Source organism: Musca domestica, unplaced genomic scaffold, assembly GCF_030504385.1.
Source record: "Musca domestica strain aabys unplaced genomic scaffold, Musca_domestica.polishedcontigs.V.1.1 12, whole genome shotgun sequence".
In the NCBI taxonomy this organism is placed as follows: domain Eukaryota; kingdom Metazoa; phylum Arthropoda; class Insecta; order Diptera; family Muscidae; genus Musca; species Musca domestica.
The window spans coordinates 8,164,620-8,184,131 of NW_026712155.1; the positions used below are offsets into that span (position 1 = coordinate 8,164,620).

Consider the following 19,512-nt stretch of genomic DNA (forward strand, 5'->3'; position numbering starts at 1 on the left):
TTTGTCAGTTGAGAGGTGGTACCATCTTTTTAACAGATCTTGTATTGACAGAAATATTGAGATGTACCAAGTCTGAATGGAATCGGTTGTTAATTTCGCGTTTTATGAGCTTCACGGATACTCAAAATTTTGAGCCTTTATAGGTAAGGTACCGGGTATTTTTCTGAGAAATTTACCTTTAAAAACATTTCTTATAAAATGTTCCTCTTATGGACCTTCCCTAGAGAAATAGTGTTTTTAGAACCCTTTTGTAGATCAGAAGTGTCATTGGAATCTTTTCTTAAAGGAAAGGAGTTTTTAAAGACATGAAAGGATGTGTTTTAAATATACAATTAAACAATATGAGTTTTAGACCACTTTGTTATAACAAGGGTTTTCTTGTTTTCCATATCCATTTTTTGAATATTTTCTTGTTCAACTAGACCATTTCTCATGCTCTTGCCTCTGACACGCTTCAACAACATAAATTTCCCCATTTAACTGCCCATAAAAATAAAAACAAATGAAAAACATTCATTTAGATTTACTTAGTCGCTGGAACATTCATTTACAAAATTCAATCTGTCCATCATCGGTTTGGTGGTGTCACATATCCACCGAAATGTGGCGTGGGTGTGGAATGCCACAAAAAAAGATGCGAGACCAACGCGTGTTTTGAGTTTTTATTTTATTTTTCTGTTTTTTATTTGGTTCTGTAAAGTCAAGTGTTTCCAGACATGACCGACCAAATTGACGACGATAAACATTTAGTTACGGTTTCCATTACCACCACCGCCACCAGATAATTTACAATCTTGTATTTTCCAAAAACAACAAAAAAATGTGATTTTGTTTTTATAATGTCATGAGCTGGGTGTTTGCTGCACAGTGGGCCAATTTGAAATGGTTGGGAATATTGAGCGTAACAATTACAATTTAAAATTATGATAAGCCATGGCAAGGGGTTAGGTAGTTCAATTGGAGCATGGGTAAAGGGTTTTTGTGGCTGTGCGTAAGTTTGAGAACAAAATTTTTTTTACGCCACAAGAGATTGGGCTATTCATTGTCCTGTAATTCGTTACAGCTATTGGGTGGGAATTAAGATATGTTTTTTTATGATGTTCCTTATCTTTTGTAAATTTTTCTGTAAAAATTGTTAAGATCTTCAAGACAGCTCTATTGGCTGCGCTAAGGATAAGATATGACTTTGTGTTTTTTCCACAGTGCAGCCTAAATACAAAACTGCATAATTTTCCGAAATAAAATCGATTTCAAACACGTGTCCTTGCTGTTCCCAACATTGTTTGAAATCCAATCACATGCAATCAAGATACTCTCCGCCTCTTGAAATGCAATTGGAAACTCCTAGGCATCCCAGGTTTGAAGTGGCTTTTTGGTCAGTGCCATGAAATATTCAAAACATATGAATGACGATGAGGATCCCATCCTTTTGGTCCTTTGTAATTAAGTGTTAGCAAATGGGAGTGAGAGGTACTTAAATATGAGGCCATGAAGTGTAATGTTTCCATTGACAGAATGTGAGTCATGTGTGGATGGATGCCCAGAAACGCCTTAAAAAATCCAAATTTTTTGTTAGGCCCCCATTCGGTAGTGTGAAGAAATTTGGGCTATATTGGTCTGATTTGCTTTCATTATCTAATAAAGGGTTTGGTTTCAATCATCATCATCATAGGGACTCGGCCGCCTAGAGTTTTGCAACGAAATCTCTAGTTAAGAAAATGAAAGCTAAAGAAGTTCCCCCTCAGAAGAAAAAACTTCATTGAGAAAGAGGGGGGAAAGACCCCACAGGAGGAAAGCATTCTATGTCGATCAGACGTATTTTCAAGATATAGGATATACAGGGTGAGATAAAAGAACTGCAAGAAAGTCATACGCCATAATTTTTACTCTTTTTTTAATTTTATTGAAAGGAAGCAAAAAATGTCGGAAATAGCATCAAATTTTAGAATAAGTTTAGATTTGTTCAAATTGGTCACCTTTGGCACGAATTATGGCCTTCAAACGGACAATGAAACCGTCACACACTGCCCGAATGTTGCTCCGCGGTATTTTGGCCAAATCCCGGCGAAGCGCTTGCTTGAGGTGATCGACACTTTGGTATTTTTTAGTGTCAACCTTGCTTTCCAAAATATTCCAGACACAATACTCCAACGGATTGGTATCCGGAGATTTTGGTGGCCATTGTGCGCTGGAAATGAAGTGAGGAACCTGATTTTGTAACCATTCTTGGGTGGCGAGTGCTGAGTGCGATGGTGCTGAATTCCATTGGAAAGTCCAAGGACTGCGGCCAAAATGTTTGCTTGCTCAAGGCTTTAATACAACCTCCAGAATATGTTCGCCATAATATTCGGCATTTATCCTGATGCCACGGTCGATTAATACGAGAGGAGAGCGACCATCGGTTGTTATGGTGACCCACACCATCACCATAGCCGGCGCTTGGGCTCTGGTGGTGAACCGAAGGTGCACATTTTGTTTGTTTACAAACTGCTGGACAACGAATGTTTCCTAATCGGAGAGGTGAAAACCAAATTCAGCAGCTCACCATTTTCGGCCAAGCATAGCGACTCTTTAGCTCTTTTGAGTCTATTTTCTTTCTGTTGCGGTGTATATTCTTTCACTTTTTGGAATTTCAACGGCTTTACCCCGAGCTCATTTTTCAATATTTGCCGAATGGAATATTGCGATATGTTCATCTCACAAGCCATTTTTCGGTCACTGCGATGCGGGGGGTTCGATCAAGTCGCTTCTTTACTTTTCGAACCATTTCTGTTGATGTTGCTGTTTTCTTCCATCCACTTCACTTGACGTCGGTCTAAGCTACCAGTATCACGGTAACGAGCGATGGTACGAGACACAAGAGATTTATTCACATTTAAAAGCTGTAGTGCTCTAACGATAACCACTTGTGGTTTTCCAGCCAAATATAAAGAAATCGCACTATCACGTTTGAATTCCATCACGAATAACTTTTTTTGTGGAGAATTCTCACCAAAACGCGCTAGTAAACAATATAATGAGCTGTCACTGGAATAATTTTAACAGCTGTCGGACGAGTGGCTTAGAAATGACAGCAGTCTGAAGTTCGTTGCAGTTTTTTCATCTCACCCTGTTTTTCATATTTTAGTCTTGATTTTTATATATCTTGTTTATTAGGCTCATAATCCTTCTCAAGGCCTTTACAATGGCCACCGTCTTAGGCGAATAGGATTTCTATTATGCAACGAAAAAAACGTCACCCATTTCCAAGTATGAATTCTGATACCAATTTTCAATAGCTGTCAATGACATGGCAGAATATCTCCTCTCCCTGCTTCATAAACTCCCAACGCCCTGGTTTCGAAACACGTGTTTTATTCCACTTTACCGCATTTTATCCAAGGAGTGTAGGAAATTTGATATTCCCTCTCTCCGAAAAAGATGCCGATGATGGTTTGTACCAGACATTGGGAATACCGACCACTATGTCTTTGGTCAGTGCCATGGAATATTTGAAACATGTGGTTGGAATTTTGTTTTTTTTTTCGTCGATTGTGGTAATGGGGTGTCAACTAATGAGAACGTGACCTCTTCCAGTTATCTATCTTTCATTCATGCACAATTACACAATTTGGGAAATTTTGAATGGATGATCGGTCGGTGTCTTTTTACTGCATGCCCACTTTGGAAATCCTTATTTAAATGGCAAACATGTGTCGTATAGACTCAGGGACAGATTTGGTTTTCATGCAAAGGGCGTGACTAATATGCAGGATCATTTGAGGAGCATGTTGGCAACATTATAGCTAGGCACATTGACAAGTTGATAGAGTTTTCATTTAAGGACCTAGGGAAACCCTGTTATGAGTAAAATAAATAAATTACAAAAAAAAAACAACCTAAAAAGAAGAAGAACCAAGTTGTTTTCAGCTCATCTATAGAGACTCCCAGCCTCTCCAGCTCGTCTATAAAGACTCCCTCTGCCTTCAGGTCGTCTATAAAGACTCCCTCTGCCTTCAGCTCTTCTATAGAAACTCCCTGCGTCTTCAGCTTGTCTATAGAAACTCCCTGCCTCTTCAGCTTGTCTATAGAAACTCCCTGCCTCTTCAGCTCGTCTATAGAAACTCCCTGCCTCTTCAGCTCGTCTATAGAGACTCCCTGCCTCTTCAGCTCGTGTATAGAGACTCCCTGCCTCTTCAGCTCGTCTATGGAGACTCCCTGTCTCTTCAGCTCGTCTATAGAGACTCCCTGCCTCTTCAGCTCGTCTATAGAGACTCCCCCTGGCCTTCAGCTCGTCAATAGAGACTCCCCCTGGCCTTCAGCTCGTCAATAGAGACTCCCCCTGGCCTTCAGCTCGTCAATAGAGACTCCCCTGGCCTTCAGCTCGCCTATGAAGAGACTCCCTGGCCATCAGCTCGTCTACAGAGACTCCCTGGCCATCAACTCATCTACAGAGACTCCCTGGCCATCAGCTCGTCTACAGAGACTCCCTGGCCATCAGCTCGTCTGTAGAGACTCCCTGCCTCTTCAGCTCGTCTATAGAGACTCCCTGCCTCTTCAGCTCGTCTATGGAGACTCCCTGCTTCTTCAGCTCGTCTATGGAGACTCCCTGCCTCTTCAGCTCGTTTATAGAGAATTCCTGCCTCTTCAGCTCGTCTATAGAGACTCCCTGCCTCTTCAGCTCGTCTATAGAGACTCCCTGGCCTTCAGTTTGTCTATAGAGACTCCCTGGCCTTCAGTTCGTCTATAGAGACTCCCTGCTTCTTCAGCTCGTCTATAGAGACTCCCTGGCCTTCAGCTCGTCTATAGAGACTCCCTGGCCTCCAGCTCGTCTATAGAGACTCCCTGGCCTCCAGCTCGTCTATAGAGACTCCCTGGCCTCCAGCTCGTCTATATAGACTCCCTGGCCATCAGCTCGTCTATAGAAACTCCCAGCCTCTTCAGCTCGTCTATAGAGACTCCCTGGCCTTCAGCTCGTCTCTAGAGACTCCCTGGCCTTCAGCTCGTCTATAGAGACTCCCTGGCCTTCAGCTCGTCTATAGAGACTCCCCCTGGCCTTTAGCTCGTCTATAGAGACTCCCTGGCCTTCAGCTCGTCTTTAGAGACTCCCTGGCCTTCAGCTCGTCTATAGAGACTCCCTGGCCTTCAGCTCGTCTATAGAGACTCCCTGGCCTTCAGCTCGTCTATAGAGACTCCCTGGCCTTCAGCTCGTCTATAGAGACTCTCTGGCCTTCAGCTCGTCTATGGAGACTCTCTGGCCTTCAGCTCATCTATAAAGACCCCCTGGAGCCTTAAACTCGTCTATAGAGACTCCCCGGGTTTTTTATGGATTTTTAAGTTGTAATTTTAGAAAAGTATATTTTTCGCCCTTAAAGTTGAGACTTGCTCTGCCGGAAAATTCAGCCAAAATGTTCCTCAACTACAAATGTCCCTGACCTGGCTAGTGACCAACATGTGTGGTCAAAACTTATTCCAATTATTCTTTGCTCTACTCCCAGTGGGGTACCACAAAATAAGAACGTGACATTCTGCCATGGACTATCATTGCAATTGGGAAATCTACAATGGTCAGTGCCATGATGCACATCCTTGGAAATATCAGCTCGTGGTGAAACACGTGTGCGTATGCAATAGTATTGCAATCATACGCACACACAAGTGCGCCACGCATGCGCACCGTCCAAACCAAATAACCGCTCTCCTGCAAACATTGGAAATTTTCGTAACGACTCCCACATGTTAATTTTTGCACCTAACAAGGACATTAAAAACTTGTCCAACAATTGGAAATTTGTTAATACACAAGTAAGATTTTCGACATAGGGCTGTGTGGTACGTGATAAACTAACTTCTACTTGGCAAGGATTTTACGTCCGTCAGTGGTCAGTGAATGGCATCACATGTTATGTCCACAGCAACCAAGTGCAATGCGGGTGGGAAATTTAGCAGTACGATTTGTAACGGTCACGATTGTGGAATTAGGCACGTGTTCCTTGCATTTGTTCGAAAATCTCTAGACCTGTATAAGGTTTTCCGAAAAATTGTGTGTTTGGTGCAAATTTTCACATGACCATGCCAGGCCATGCAATGTGCCGAAATTGGAACTTACCTTGATGTGTTGTTTACACCAGCAGGAATTTTCATATTTTCGTGAGGTACAAAGTAAAATGTGTGAGGAATTTCCAAGAAAAATATCTTAATATGTTGGCGAAACTCACGTGAAAAATAAGCCATTCTCCATTACTTCAAAATCAAATTCCGGAGATGGGAAAATTTTACGTTGATGTTAAGATTTTATGTCCTCAACAAAACATTCATCACGTTCGGAAATTGGAAATATCTCTCCAAATATTTCTGAATTGAATTGTCAAATTTTTGAATAATAACAAATCCTTAAGGGAAGAACCTTAATGTCCGATATCTTTAATTAGTAAAGTAAGGAGCGACCATGGACTTTGGAAATCTCAATAATGAAACAGTAGATCTAGCCTGAATGGAACAAATAATAATCACAATTTTTATCAAACGCGGTATTAACTAACATTCAAACGAATCTAAAGATGGGATATATCGGTTGAATGTTTTGGCAGGTCGCCCACATAGGGTATACAGAATGAAGTGGTCGAATGCTGATAGTTGTAAAATTCAGCATATTTTTCAATGTGGTTCGAATAAGAGCGACCATGCTTTGCTCCTTCGCTCGAAATCGAGCAGATTCTACTTTTTCCGAGAACTCTTTTGGTTCTTGTCATAAGGTTGTTGTATTTCTATCTATGCGTATTTTCTCAATCCATGAAACTCTATTTCGAAAGATTCGACTCCTATTGTAATTTTTCAAACAGGACTGTCTCGCGAGGGCCCCCACATAAAACAACACAGTGTAGACTAAAACTTTCATTCTTCGAACGATCGAGCCCAAGAGCGAGCTTCACTTCCCAGTGAAAACGGGCAAACCTGTTCTTTGGTTAATATCCAAGTGCGGATCGTCAATCTCCTTTATGGATTCTTCCGTTCCACAATTACTCCAACATGTCTCAAAGTTCTGAGGCTTATGACTTGCGCTGCCTGAATTTTTGAGTAAAATAAAGGTCCTGCCAAATACAGGGTGAGATAAAAAACTGCAACAAAGTCAAACGCCATAATTTTAATTTTTTTTTGAAGATTTGTTCGAATTGGTCATCTTTAGCACTACTTATGGCCTTCAAACGGCCAATGAAACCGTCACATGCTTCCCGGATGTTGCTCTGCGCTTGTTTGTGATGATCGACACTTTGGTATTTTTTAGTGCCAACCTTGCTTTCCAAAATACTCTAGACACAATAGTCCAACGGATTGGTATCCGGAGATTTTGGTGGCCATGCCCGTGCTGCAAATGAAGCGAGGAACCTCATTTTGTAACCATTCTTGGGTGGCGCGTGCTGAGTCCTGCTGGAATGTCCAAGGTCTGCGGCCAAAATGTTTGCGTGCCCAAGGCTTAAATACACCCTCCAGAATATTTTCGCTATAATATTCCGCATTTATTCTGATGCCACGGTCGATTAATACGAGCGGAGAGAGACCATCGGCTGTTATGGCGGCCCTCGCTTGAGCTCTGGTGGCCAACCGAAGGTGCACATTTTCAGCTGACCTCTTTTGCAAATAATCCCGATCATTTTGTTTGTTTACAAACTGCTGGACAATGAATGTTTTCTCATCGGAGAAACCCAAATTCGGTAGTTCACCACTTTCGGCGAGGCGAAGCAACTTCTTAGCTCTTTTGAGTCTATTTTCTTTTTATTGCGGTGAAAGTTCTTCTAATTTTTGGAATTTCAATGGCTTTTCCCCGAGCTGATTTTTTAATATTTGCCGAATGAAATATTGCGATATGTTCAGCTCACGAGCCATTTTTCGGTCACTGCAACGCGGGTTTCGATTGTTGCTGTTTTCTTCCGTGCACTTCCTTGACGTCGGGCTTCGCTACCAGTATCACGGTAACAAGCGATGGTACGAGACACAAAAGATTTATTCAGGCTGCTCTAACGATAGCCACTTGTGGTTCTCCAGCCAAATGTAAAGAAATCACACTATCACGCTTGAATTCCATCGCGAATACCTTTTTTTCTGGAAAATTCTCACGAAAATGCTTCTGTTCGCTTGTAAACAATATAATGAGCTGTCACTGGAATAATTTTAACAGCTGTCGGACGAGTGGCTTAGAAATGACAGCAGTCTGAAGTTGGTTGCAATTTTTCATCTCTTTTCAATTCTCTTGCAGGGTTCTCCGTACTTCTTGTGTAGAATTTCAGACAATTTCATTGAAAACTCTGGCTAAAATCATAAAAATACCGAATATTGGGGGTACCGTTTTATGGGGGCTATACGATATCGATATAGCCCATCTTCGAACTTGACCTGCCTTCTTATTTTCTAGCTTCCTATCTTAATTCGTTTTGACTGTAGGGTGATAAATAAAAACTTTGTTGGGTCTAAAATTCTTATTTCGATGAGTTACAAAGGGAATGAAGAACTTAATATACCCTCTATACTATGTATGGTGGAGGGTATAAAAATGTATCACTTCAGAGGACGTTCCAGCGTTCAACAGCATATGCCCCCTTCTCTCCTAAATATATGCAACTCAACCTGATTTTAGGTAAAACTCCACTTCCAATGAGTCAATTCTTATTTGTCATACTGAGTCCTTGGTCCTGCACCCCCTCAAAAAAATAAGTCAAGGTCATAAATGACTTTCTATTTCCTTCCATTAGTTATCTGTTTTTTAAATTCCCTTTCAAAACAACATCTAATTGGCTACTGTATCCAACCTAATTGTCCAATACCTGTCATCAAATTCCAAATCACTTTCGCCAGTGGCCCGGAAGAATCCATTAAAAAAAGAGATAAGTCTTAATTTCACTTTACCTTGACCAAAATGCAAAAAAAAAAAAATCTCGTCTAGACGACCGAAGAGATATGGCTGGTCTGTGATTCATCAATGCCTAGGAATTCTTATCATCATTCGGGTCATTGAAAGCGAAAATATTGACCCGTGCTTGGCCGGCGACAATGAGAGGTAAAAAATGAATCCACAAAAAAAAAAATAGAGAAACCTTGCCTGTGATTCATTCAAATTCTTAGAGGTTATCTGGGGGGTTCTTTTTATGGCTGGCAAAAGTGATCTCTCTCGAGCTAATTGCACTGGAATGCGTTTGGCCCATTCCAATGCAATTAGCTCGAGTCGTAAAAATCCTGGGAGCAAGCCATTATTCAGTGATATTTTTTTGGCCTTTGTCTTTACCATGACCCAGGTTAGTTGCTGTTTTCCCCCACCTCCTGTTCTTTTTTTATTTTTTTTTTTTCGAACCAAAGTGTTTGCCCAAACCCTGGGAAAATTCCGACGTGCCTTCTCGTGTCTTTTGATTTAATTTCCATTGCTTGGCTGCTTCTTTCTCCGCATGATAATTTGATGGCATTTGTCATTGTTTGCCGGTCGGCCGGCCGGCTTTCTTGTACAAACATTTCTTTACACCCCGAAATTTTGGTATTTGTTGGTTTCCTCCCCTCCCCCAACGTTCTCTTAAAGTCATGTCATTGTGGTGTCTACTTAAAGACATTTCATTTTATTGTCTTGAAAAATTCTCCGTTCCCACGTTCTGAAAGAACCCTCTCGCCTGAGTTTGGACAGACAGAAGACAGACATTAGCTCACATAGCTATGGGTGAGTTGCATTGTTGTCTTGGCCTCCACCCCCTCCCCGTCATGCCAGCAAATAAGCCAAACAGTAGTGGCATTTTAAATACCCCGAAGAAAACACTTTAAGGTCTTCAGGTCTTCTTTTGAGCACACGTGTCTATTTGCTTTGCATGTCTTTGCCATGTCTTTCATGGGAAAGGGTACTCCAAAGGCCTGGCTCGTTATTATCGGGGTCTTCAAAACTAATTGTTTGCGGATTGAAGCGTGAAGAATTCATTTCAGAAATTATTTTCTCCCACGATCCCAAAAACGGTTTCGAAATGCACACGTGTTCAATGAATGGGAGGATCTTTTCAATGATTCCAAGGATGATGATAATAATGGACGGTAATACGAGCAAGCAAGCAACAACAACAACAACACGAATGCTATGGCAAACAAAACTAGGTTATTAAACAAGATCCAAGTGTTCAGTACAAAAAGAAACTGCCAGGATTCCAAAGCAACAAGGATCCTTTTTTCCTTGGATGGCTGTCCGTCCATCCATCCGTCCGTCCAGCCATTAACCAAAGTGTGGGAACTCAAAGAAATGCTTGTTTCTCACGATCCTTACAAAGGATAAAAAATTCTGTTCATTCCCCCAATAACCTGCAAGAGCAAGCAGTCCACCATTACCAGCTATCCTTGTTTGGCCTGCAGGCAGGTTTGGAAATTTTCAAAACACACCTGCCGTTTTTTATGTATGGACTTTTTTCCCCTGCTCAGCAAACGATGTATCCTTAAAAACATTCCCACACTTTGGGACTTGGGACGGACGGATGGAGGGACAGACATACCCTTACACCACAACAACAGTGCGCAGAGCCTGACTTAAGTGCTGGTATTTTAGTTTTGAGACCTGCTTATGAATGCACAAGCAACCATGACTTCCTGCAACAGCAACAGGAATATGAGTAGGGGGAGAGACTCAAAACAACACAGAGAGAGAGAGGGAGAGAGAAAAACAACCACCAACTCACAGAGTATAAAAGGCCCAGGGTAGCAAGGATCAGGCATCAGACTCACTTGAGCATTCAAACAGTTTACATATCCCCTACCAAAACAACACAACAAAAATGTGCGTAGATATCGCCACCGCCAACAACAACAAAATGGAAATCCTCAACAACCACCACAAGAAATTTGCCGCTTCCTATAGCATCAAAAAATTGCTGAAGCAACTTTTCAAACACCACAAATCCCAAAAATTGGCTGAGCTACAAAATTTGGAAAATGCCAAAGAAGCTGCCTCCTTGGAATCTCTCGAATCGCTGGAAAATCAATGCAATGCCCATCTTGAATTTGAAGCCACCTCCTTGGAATGCCATGAAAATGACATTAATGAACGTCTCTCGTCCAAACAGCAGTCCTATGAATTGGAAGATTATGATTTCAGTGAAATCAATGCCGTTGTCCCGGTTCATTTTATACGCACCGCCGAAGGTACCTTCTTCTGGACCACCAGCTCTGATGTGCCAGCCGACAATGATTTGCCTCAACCCATGAGCTGTGCCACCTACAATCAATTGGCCAGTTGTATGCAAGATCGTTGGGCCCAAGCCTAAATTCAGCAACAACAACAACAGTTCCTGCTTCCTTCCATCAACCTGAAGCCTGTAAATCTGTGCCTTCCTCCAATGTCTTCCACATCAAAACTTCAATGGTTTCTGTTAATTTTCAAGGAAAATTTAACATGAAACTCCTATCTCTAGAAAAAATAGCTTTAACAAAAGAAAAAAACAACAAAATTATTGTGATATTATTTAAGTAATTTTTTTAAGAAAAAAAAAAAAAAACAAAACAAATATTTATACAAAAAATACAACAAAAATTGAAAATGAAATTTTTCTGAATTTTTTTATTCTATTTTTAATGGGCGGGGAAAATCAATTAGAAATTGAAATTGGGAAAAGGGAATTTTTTTTTTTAGTTGGGTTCTTTAAAAATGACCCTCTTTCTTTGAAATACGAAAATGGGAAAGAGGAATAACTTTCCAATTGGATTTCCACTATAGATTCTAATTGAATAGCTTGTTCGAGAAGGTTGGAGTAGCAACAGGCGATTTCAGTGCGATTCCGTTTCCCTACATGTTGTAAGAAGGTTCAAAACCTATTGATCTTACTTCAATATTTTAATAACAGTCATCAGCTCATTATTGAGTGCCAAGGTATGCAATTTTGAAATTTTACATATTTTCAACATTCCTATCCCAGATATTTAATAAATGTTTCATTACGACTGGATGATTCGATAGTTCGTTATTTTATGGATGATTCATGGCTATTGTTGTCTGACTCGAATCGATTTTTTTCTGATTAAAAATGTTTACGCAAGGACTGTGAATAGCAAAAAAGGACACCGAAAAAAATTGAAAATTGATATTAGCCAAAAACCTTTTTGGAGCCTTTATTGGAGGTTTAAGAAAAAGATCAAAGAGAATATTCAATAAATTGTATGAAAGGGGTTTCCAATAAAGGATACTCGAAAATATCCTCAACATAACCACTTGTACCATACAAATTGGACATATGTATCCCACTTGATATGAAATCTATAGATAGTGTCAACATTCTGCAATTGGCGTATTGTAAAGAGACTGGGGTATAATATCGCATTTTATAAAAGCTACGATTATAATTTGTTATATTCATGCAAGATATAATGATATATAATTGGGAAGAAGAAAATCTAAAACTGATTTCACATCTAAAACTGATTTCACATCAGCCATATGGCTAGAGGGGGTATACAGATGAAAAAATTGGAACCAACTTCAGACTGCTGTCATTTCTAAGCCACTCGTCCGACAGCTATTATATTTATTCCAATGACAGCACATTATATTGTTTACAAGCGTACAAAAGCATTTTGGTGAAAATTTTCCAGAAAAAAAGTTATTCGTGATGAAACTCAAGCGTGATAGTGTGATTTTTTTATATTTGGCTGGAAAACCACAAATGGCTATCGTTAGAGCACTCCAGCATTTAAATGTGAATAAAATTTCAGCTCACAATGACCACTAAAATCTCCGGATACCAATCCGTTGGACTATTGTGTCTGGAATATTTTGGAAAGCAAGGTTGGCTCTAAAAAATACCAAAGTGTCGATCACCTCAAGCAATCGTTTCGCCGGGAATGGGCCAAAATACCGCAGAGCAACATTCGGGCAGCGTGTGACGGTTTCATGGCCGGTTGAAGGCCATAATTCGTGCCAAAGGTGACCAATTCGAACAAATCTAAACTTATTCTAAAATTTGATGCTATTTCCGAAATTTTTTACATTTATTCAATAAAATTAAAAAAAAAATCAAAATTATGGCGTTTGACTTTGTTGCAGTTTTTTTTATCTCGCCCTGTATGAAAGTCCATCAAAAGATTTCTCTCTACAGAATTACGGTTTTCTGTCTATAAAAACTTTTGAATGGTCTTCTGCCGATAGAAGATCGTCGAAAGGGTTTCCGTGTACAAGAGAAGACTTTATAAATATAATCTCTGTAGACAACCTTCAATAGGTCTCCTGTCTACAGACAACACTAGAAGGATCTTCTTCCTGCAGAAGATTTGGGTAAAAAGGGTCGCCGAAAGTTCTTCTATATAAGGAACAACTTCTGGCTCCTTCACTATAGATAATACCTTTAAAAGATATTCTAGATAGGGAGGACATTTAGTAGTACTTCTATTCAGGCATTACTTTTTATATTTCGTATGTGTGCCTTCCCAATGACCTTTCTCTATAGATAATCATAAACATGTATTCTCTCTTTAGAAGGCCTTTAAGTGGGCTTTCAAAAGCTCTTCTGTCTATGAAATATCTTCTATTTGTGAATAATCTTGAGAAGGTCTTTTGTTCAAAAATAACTTTTAAAAGTTCTTCTCTTTGAAAGGTCTTATTCATATCAAATACCATTCATTACGTAGAGTATAGTTCTTTGCCCATAGAAAACCTAAAAGGGCCTTCAAAAGTCCTCTCACTCTCCAGGAGACTTTTTAAGATCTTCTTTCTGCAGAATGCCTTCGAAAGTTCTTCTGTCTATTGAAGATCTAGAAACGATCTTCTATCTTCAGGAGATCTTCAAAAGGTTTTGTTCCGTGGAGGACCTTAAATGGTCTTTGGTTATAGTAGATCATCAAAAAAAATCGTTGTCCATAGGCGATCTTCAAAAGTCCTCCTGTCAATGGAACCTTGAAGGTTTTCTCTCTTTAGATGACCTTGACATATCTTCTGTCTGTAGAAAACCTTCAGAAGGACTTCTGTCTATCCAAGTTCAGGAAAACCTTTGAAAGGAACTCATTGAAGGACCTACGTACGAATTAGAAAAAAAACTCTTCTGTATATGGAACACCTAAAGTTTAGAAGACCTTTTAAATTATTTGTGTCCTTTGGAGGCAAGCAAAGGATGTCCCATCTTAAAAATTCCCGAAAATATATCCTTGCTACAAAACAACCTGAAATGTCATTTGTCTATAGCAAACCGTCTATAGAAGGCCTCCAAATATCTTCTTCCTTTAGAAAATTTTTAAAAAAGCCTTCTGTCTATCGATGGCCTGGAAAAGACCTTTGTTCAAAGATCACGATGGAAGTTCTTTTGTCTAAATGTGACCTTGAAAGATCCGCTATTTATATAACTTAGAAGGATCTTTGGTTTACCGATATCGTAGATGTCTTCTTTTTGTCCATATCCTTAAAGATTTTTTTTTCGATGGATAACCTTGAACGGTTTTTCTTTCCGATATGAATATAGACGACCCTGTAAGGTCTACTATCTGCAGATGAGGATGTACATAGTGGGTAGATGACCTTAAAAGTTCTTCTGCATGTAGATCATCTTAAAAGGCCTTTACCAAGGTCTTCTTTCTTGTATAAAAGACTTTAAAAAATTTCTTTCTTTCAAAGGTCGTTTGTTGATAGAAGGAATTCAAAAGATCTTCTGCCGATATATGACCTTGGAGCGTCTTCTGTCTGTAGAAGAAGTTCTAGGTGCCATAGGTCTGTAGAATTTCTACTTTTTCAAAATTTACTGGGCTGATTCATCGCATTTATTTTTGTCAGTAATTGATATTTTATGTCCCCCATTCCACCAAGTGCTTCAAATGCGAAATCATGTTGCGTAACTAAAGTAGAAGGAAAATTCCAAAAAAGCGATAGCAATTAAAAACCACTTTTATGGCCTTTGGAGTTTAAAATCGGAAAAAGTGATTCCGAACTGCGGCTAGACAAATTAACCAAGCAGTGTAAATAGTATTTTTCTTTTATTTTTGTCATCGTCGTCCCTCGAATGTCGTAAAGTCAGGAATTTTCCCATCATAAGGTCAGCATATTAGTCAACAAATGGAGGTGGCAAACAGAGGTTCAGGGTGGTTGTTGTTGCTGCTGCTATTATTCAATAACCATAAAAACATTTTATCTCCAAACGCTACTTGTTACAATTTTCAACAACAACATGGTGTTGTTTTTTCTGATATTTTCCACCAGTCATTAGGACAAGAACTAGGGTTCCCTGGGTATTGTGTCCCAAAAAGAATTTTGGAATTACAACAACAATCCTACTAACTGTGATTACTTACCTGGCCTGTTTTTGTCTTGCTTACCTTTTGCCAGGAATGCCAGGATGAATGTCTGTCCGGCTGACTGCGAGTATAAAACGCCAAGGTGCGCAAGGAATAAGTCAGCATTCCCCTAACAACCTTCCTTGGAAGAACAACTACCAATATTTTCGACAGAGAGAGAGAAAATCGAAAAAATCAATACAAAATGTGCCTTCAAATCAATAACAGCAACAATCAATTCCACAAATTGGATGTCAGCACGGCCAGTAAGAAATTGCTGTCCTACAGCATCAAGAAGTTGATGAAACATATTTTCAAACACAAAACCCAGAAACTGTCGCAGCTACAAAAGGATGAGGACTACATCAAGGAGGGCAATTTCCTGGATAGTAATTGCAATAATACCTCCACCATCAATTTGAATATTTTGGAAACAACAAGTTCTGAAGAGAAGTCGAAAGAAGAAGTTATCACCAATCCATGGTCCCTCAATCAATCCTGCGATTTGGAGGATTTCGATTTTGCAGACTTGAGCGTCGATGTTCCCGTACACTTTGTACGCACCGAACATGGCACCTTCTTTTGGACATCCAACAGTGAAATACCAGCCGATAATGATTTGCCACAACCCATGAGCTGTTCCACCAATAATCAATTGGCCTGCCAGCAAAGTCGTTGGACCGAGGTCTAAATCGCTTGTATGGAGAATAATGAGTTTCCACACAGTTCCTGCTTCCTGGCACTCAGGAAACATGGAAACTGTGAGGCATCGCTACCAGGCATTCCACTGGTCGTCTTCCACTTCAATTCAGTTTCATTCAATTTTCCCCCACAACATTTGGCTTAAGCGGAAAATTGTCTCAGAAGCAATTAGGAATTTGAATAGCTTTAAACTAAATTATTATTGTGATATTTGATAGAAATATATATTTTAGCAACAAGTTTATAGGCAATATAGTTTTAAGAAAACATATTTTAAAAATAAATACTTGTAAATTGATTTTAAATAATTTGGTTTTAATTTGGGGCATCTTTTTGTGACAATTCAGTTCAAAAGATAGTTTCCTTCAGTTTTTTTTATCACAGAACGAGAGAAAGTTATGGTGAGAGTGCATGGTGAGAGAAGACAGAGTGAGAGAGAGAGATAGTGAGAGTGATTGAGAATGTGGTGCTGGTTTTAAAACTGACTTGAGTTTGAGTCCCCGCTAAATTAGGATATCTATACTTAGTTTCTTATTGTGAGTCTAGATGGCGTCAATGAGCAAGGAGGAGAACTAAGGAGAACTACTTTCACATATTTTGTTCCACAGGGGTACCATCCTTTGGATTAAACATAATTGTTCTTTTCCACTTATTTAATAAACGATCTATTAATTATTTTTCATACACATTTTCAGTGAGAACAGCCAATTAACCTCAGAAAGTTTACGCTATTTAGCTAGGTATGGCCTTCCAGTAGTTAAGAATTCAAGGAAACTAAATCATTTTTCTCAATATATTTAAAATATATACATTGAGTTCTTAGTTGAAAAAGTTCTGGTGGTTTTTGCAATCTATGATTTTTGGGAAAAGACAAGAAGTGATTGTGATTCTCACTTGTGAATTCGGGACACTTATGGAGCTTGCTTTTCACCAAAGTCGTCATATCAGAAAGTTGAAAAAGCCAAGTGACCATTCTCTGCGCCGCAATGAAATCAAAATACTTGTAGCGCAAATATTGTAAAGCTGTCGTTTTGAGACATATTCTGGAATATATTTAAAGAAATTTGGTGACATGTAGATGAGCTCTACAGAAAATAATGTTGAGGTTGCATTATTTTCTGTAGAGCACATTTACATGTCGTCAAATTTCTCATGGTTTCAACAGACAGAAGGACCGAAGATAAACAAGTTAAAAAGCAGTAAGTTCGGCCGGGCCGAACTTTAAATACCCTCTACCATTTGGAACGAATTTGGAAATTTTCAAAAAAAAAAAAGAAAAAAAAAATTCTTATTTTCTTAAAATCTTAAAAATACCGAATATAGCCGTTATATTGGGGTGTATACCGTATATAGGGAGGTACCGTTATATAGGAGCTATACGAAGACCAGATTCTGCATAGACGATTTTCTGTCACAAGCTGTAGCATCCATTACGAACTTCAAATACGACATCTTAAACAATTTCGGTGGGTATTGTACCTAAAATCGTAAAAATACCGAATACAGGGCGATACTGGTATATGGAGCCTATACGAAGACCTGGTCCTGCATAGACAATTTTCTGTCACAGACTGTAGTTCCCATTACGAACACTAAACACGTAATTTGAAACAATTCCGGTGAATAATGAGGCTAAAATCATCAAAACATCCAATATAGGGAGGTACGGTTATATGGGGGCTATACGAAGACGTGGACCTGCACAGAACGTTTTTCTGTCATAGGCTGTAGTATCCATTACGAACTTCAAATACCAAAATTGAAATAATTTTGGTGAATAATGTCGCTAAAACCATAAAAATACCGAATATCGGGAGGTACCGTTATATAGAGGCTACACGAAAACGTGGACATACATGGTCCATTTACGAAATTAACCTGCATACTGCAAAATAAACAGGTGTGCAAAATTTTAGCCTTCTATCTCAATTATTTCGAAAGATAGCCTGATTTAAACAGACAGACTGACAGATAGACAGACGGGCATCGCTAAATCGACTTAGAATTTTACGCTGATTACGAATATATACTTTTTGGGTCTGACATGAATATTTTGAGGAGTTACAAACGGAATGACAAAGTCAATATACCCTCCATATTATGGTGGTGGGTATAAAAATTAATATTGTGAAGGATGGAATGATACAATTAATTTGGTGGATGAAATACAGAACTAAAAAAGTACAACAGTATTAATTCTGCTCTCCTTGTAATAAAATATATTTAATATTATTGACCCACAAAATTATTACTCTTTTCATGGCCCGGAAGTAGGAACCATTTATTAACAGTAATACCAGCAAGAGAAGTAAAAACTGATACACAGATGACACTCTATATTGACCTTTTCAAGGTACATCACAGTAATCGTGACCCTCTAGGTGCTTTTAAAGATGTTATGTACTTCAATCTCCAGAAACTCTCTTTTACGCGGATAAGACCTTATGTATCACAAAATAGTTCATAGAAAATCTTCCCTCTAAGAAAATAACCTCAAGAATATGCATAAGTGGAAGATCTGACAAACATTACTTAAACACAGTTGCTCTAACGACACGTGATATGTGAAAGTTTTACCAAAGGTCTTTTACTGAAAATTTACCTCCTAGAAAATATTTTGTGTATAAAACTCCTCTTAAGGGTAAATAAATCGAACAAAGGTCATCTAAAGGCAGAAGGCCTCACACAATTCCTCAATAGATAGATATTGGGCATTTTTTGGGAAGAAGGCCTCCCAAGTGTCGATCTCCTAAATGCCTTTCCTTAACCTAAAAAAATCGAACAAAAGTATTTATAGAAGGAAACCTCCAACAGGCCTTCTAGAAGAACACCCAAATGTCTTTAGAGATGGCATGTATCCATCAAAGGTTCTTAATATGCAGGTGAACGCTTTAACGAGATTTATAAAAAGCATTTTGCCCTTCAAAGCTTTTTTAGGCATTTTTTGTCGAACAGAATATGCTTGTAAAGGTTTTCGGTAAAAAGTCCACTTTAGGGGTTCTTTATAAAAATGCCTCCTTCATGGTGTTCTGCAAAGCGGATGACCTATAAAATAGACCCTAATAGCCTTCTATAAAATTGAAGACCTTATGGCATCTTTCTTGAATGTTTCCCAAAAAAAAAAAAAAATAAAAGACCTTATTGAAGATCTCGAATGGAATGAAATATCGCGCGGATAGAAGAACTCCCGAAGGCCTGTTTTAATAAGACCTTATAAAGGCCTCCAATGGACATTCCAAAGATTTTCCATTCAAAATAAGAATTTTCTAAGTCCTCCCTACAATTGGAGTCTTCCACGACGATTTTTTGAAGACCTATAAGTGATTTGATATAGAACAGGATAAACATTAAAACCTATGAAATGTTTAATTTCTATATCTCCCACAGAACTTGAGACATTCTGTCATGTGGCTATAAACCGCAGTCTTAATATCAATTACTGAAAATAATAATTAAGGATAAGGATAACCAACCCCTACCGGCCTATTATATTACTAAAAATCCGGAAAAGAAAATTTCTGTGGATTTATTCCAACCGTTTACCCGCCTGAAACTATGCACTTCAAATTATAT

At 38.9% G+C, this 19,512-nt stretch overlaps 1 protein-coding gene and 1 long non-coding RNA gene across 2 annotated transcripts in view; both read left to right on the plus strand.

Annotated features, from left to right (window-relative positions):
- The window catches only part of LOC131800637 (uncharacterized), a 207,739-nt gene that overhangs the window by 67,996 nt on the left and 120,231 nt on the right, over positions 1–19,512 (plus strand). The window lies entirely within an intron of this gene.
- On the plus strand, positions 10,719–11,490 carry LOC101892691 (enhancer of split m4 protein). The gene has a single exon (XM_005188011.4). The coding sequence runs from the start codon at positions 10,767–10,769 to the stop codon at positions 11,253–11,255; it is 489 nt and encodes a 162-aa protein (XP_005188068.3). The 5' UTR covers positions 10,719–10,766; the 3' UTR covers positions 11,256–11,490.

Bases quoted from the DNA above. Each gene is read 5' to 3' on its own strand.
- LOC101892691 (XM_005188011.4), top strand. From the start codon at position 10,767: ATGTGCGTAGATATCGCCACCGCCAACAACAACAAAATGGAAATCCTC.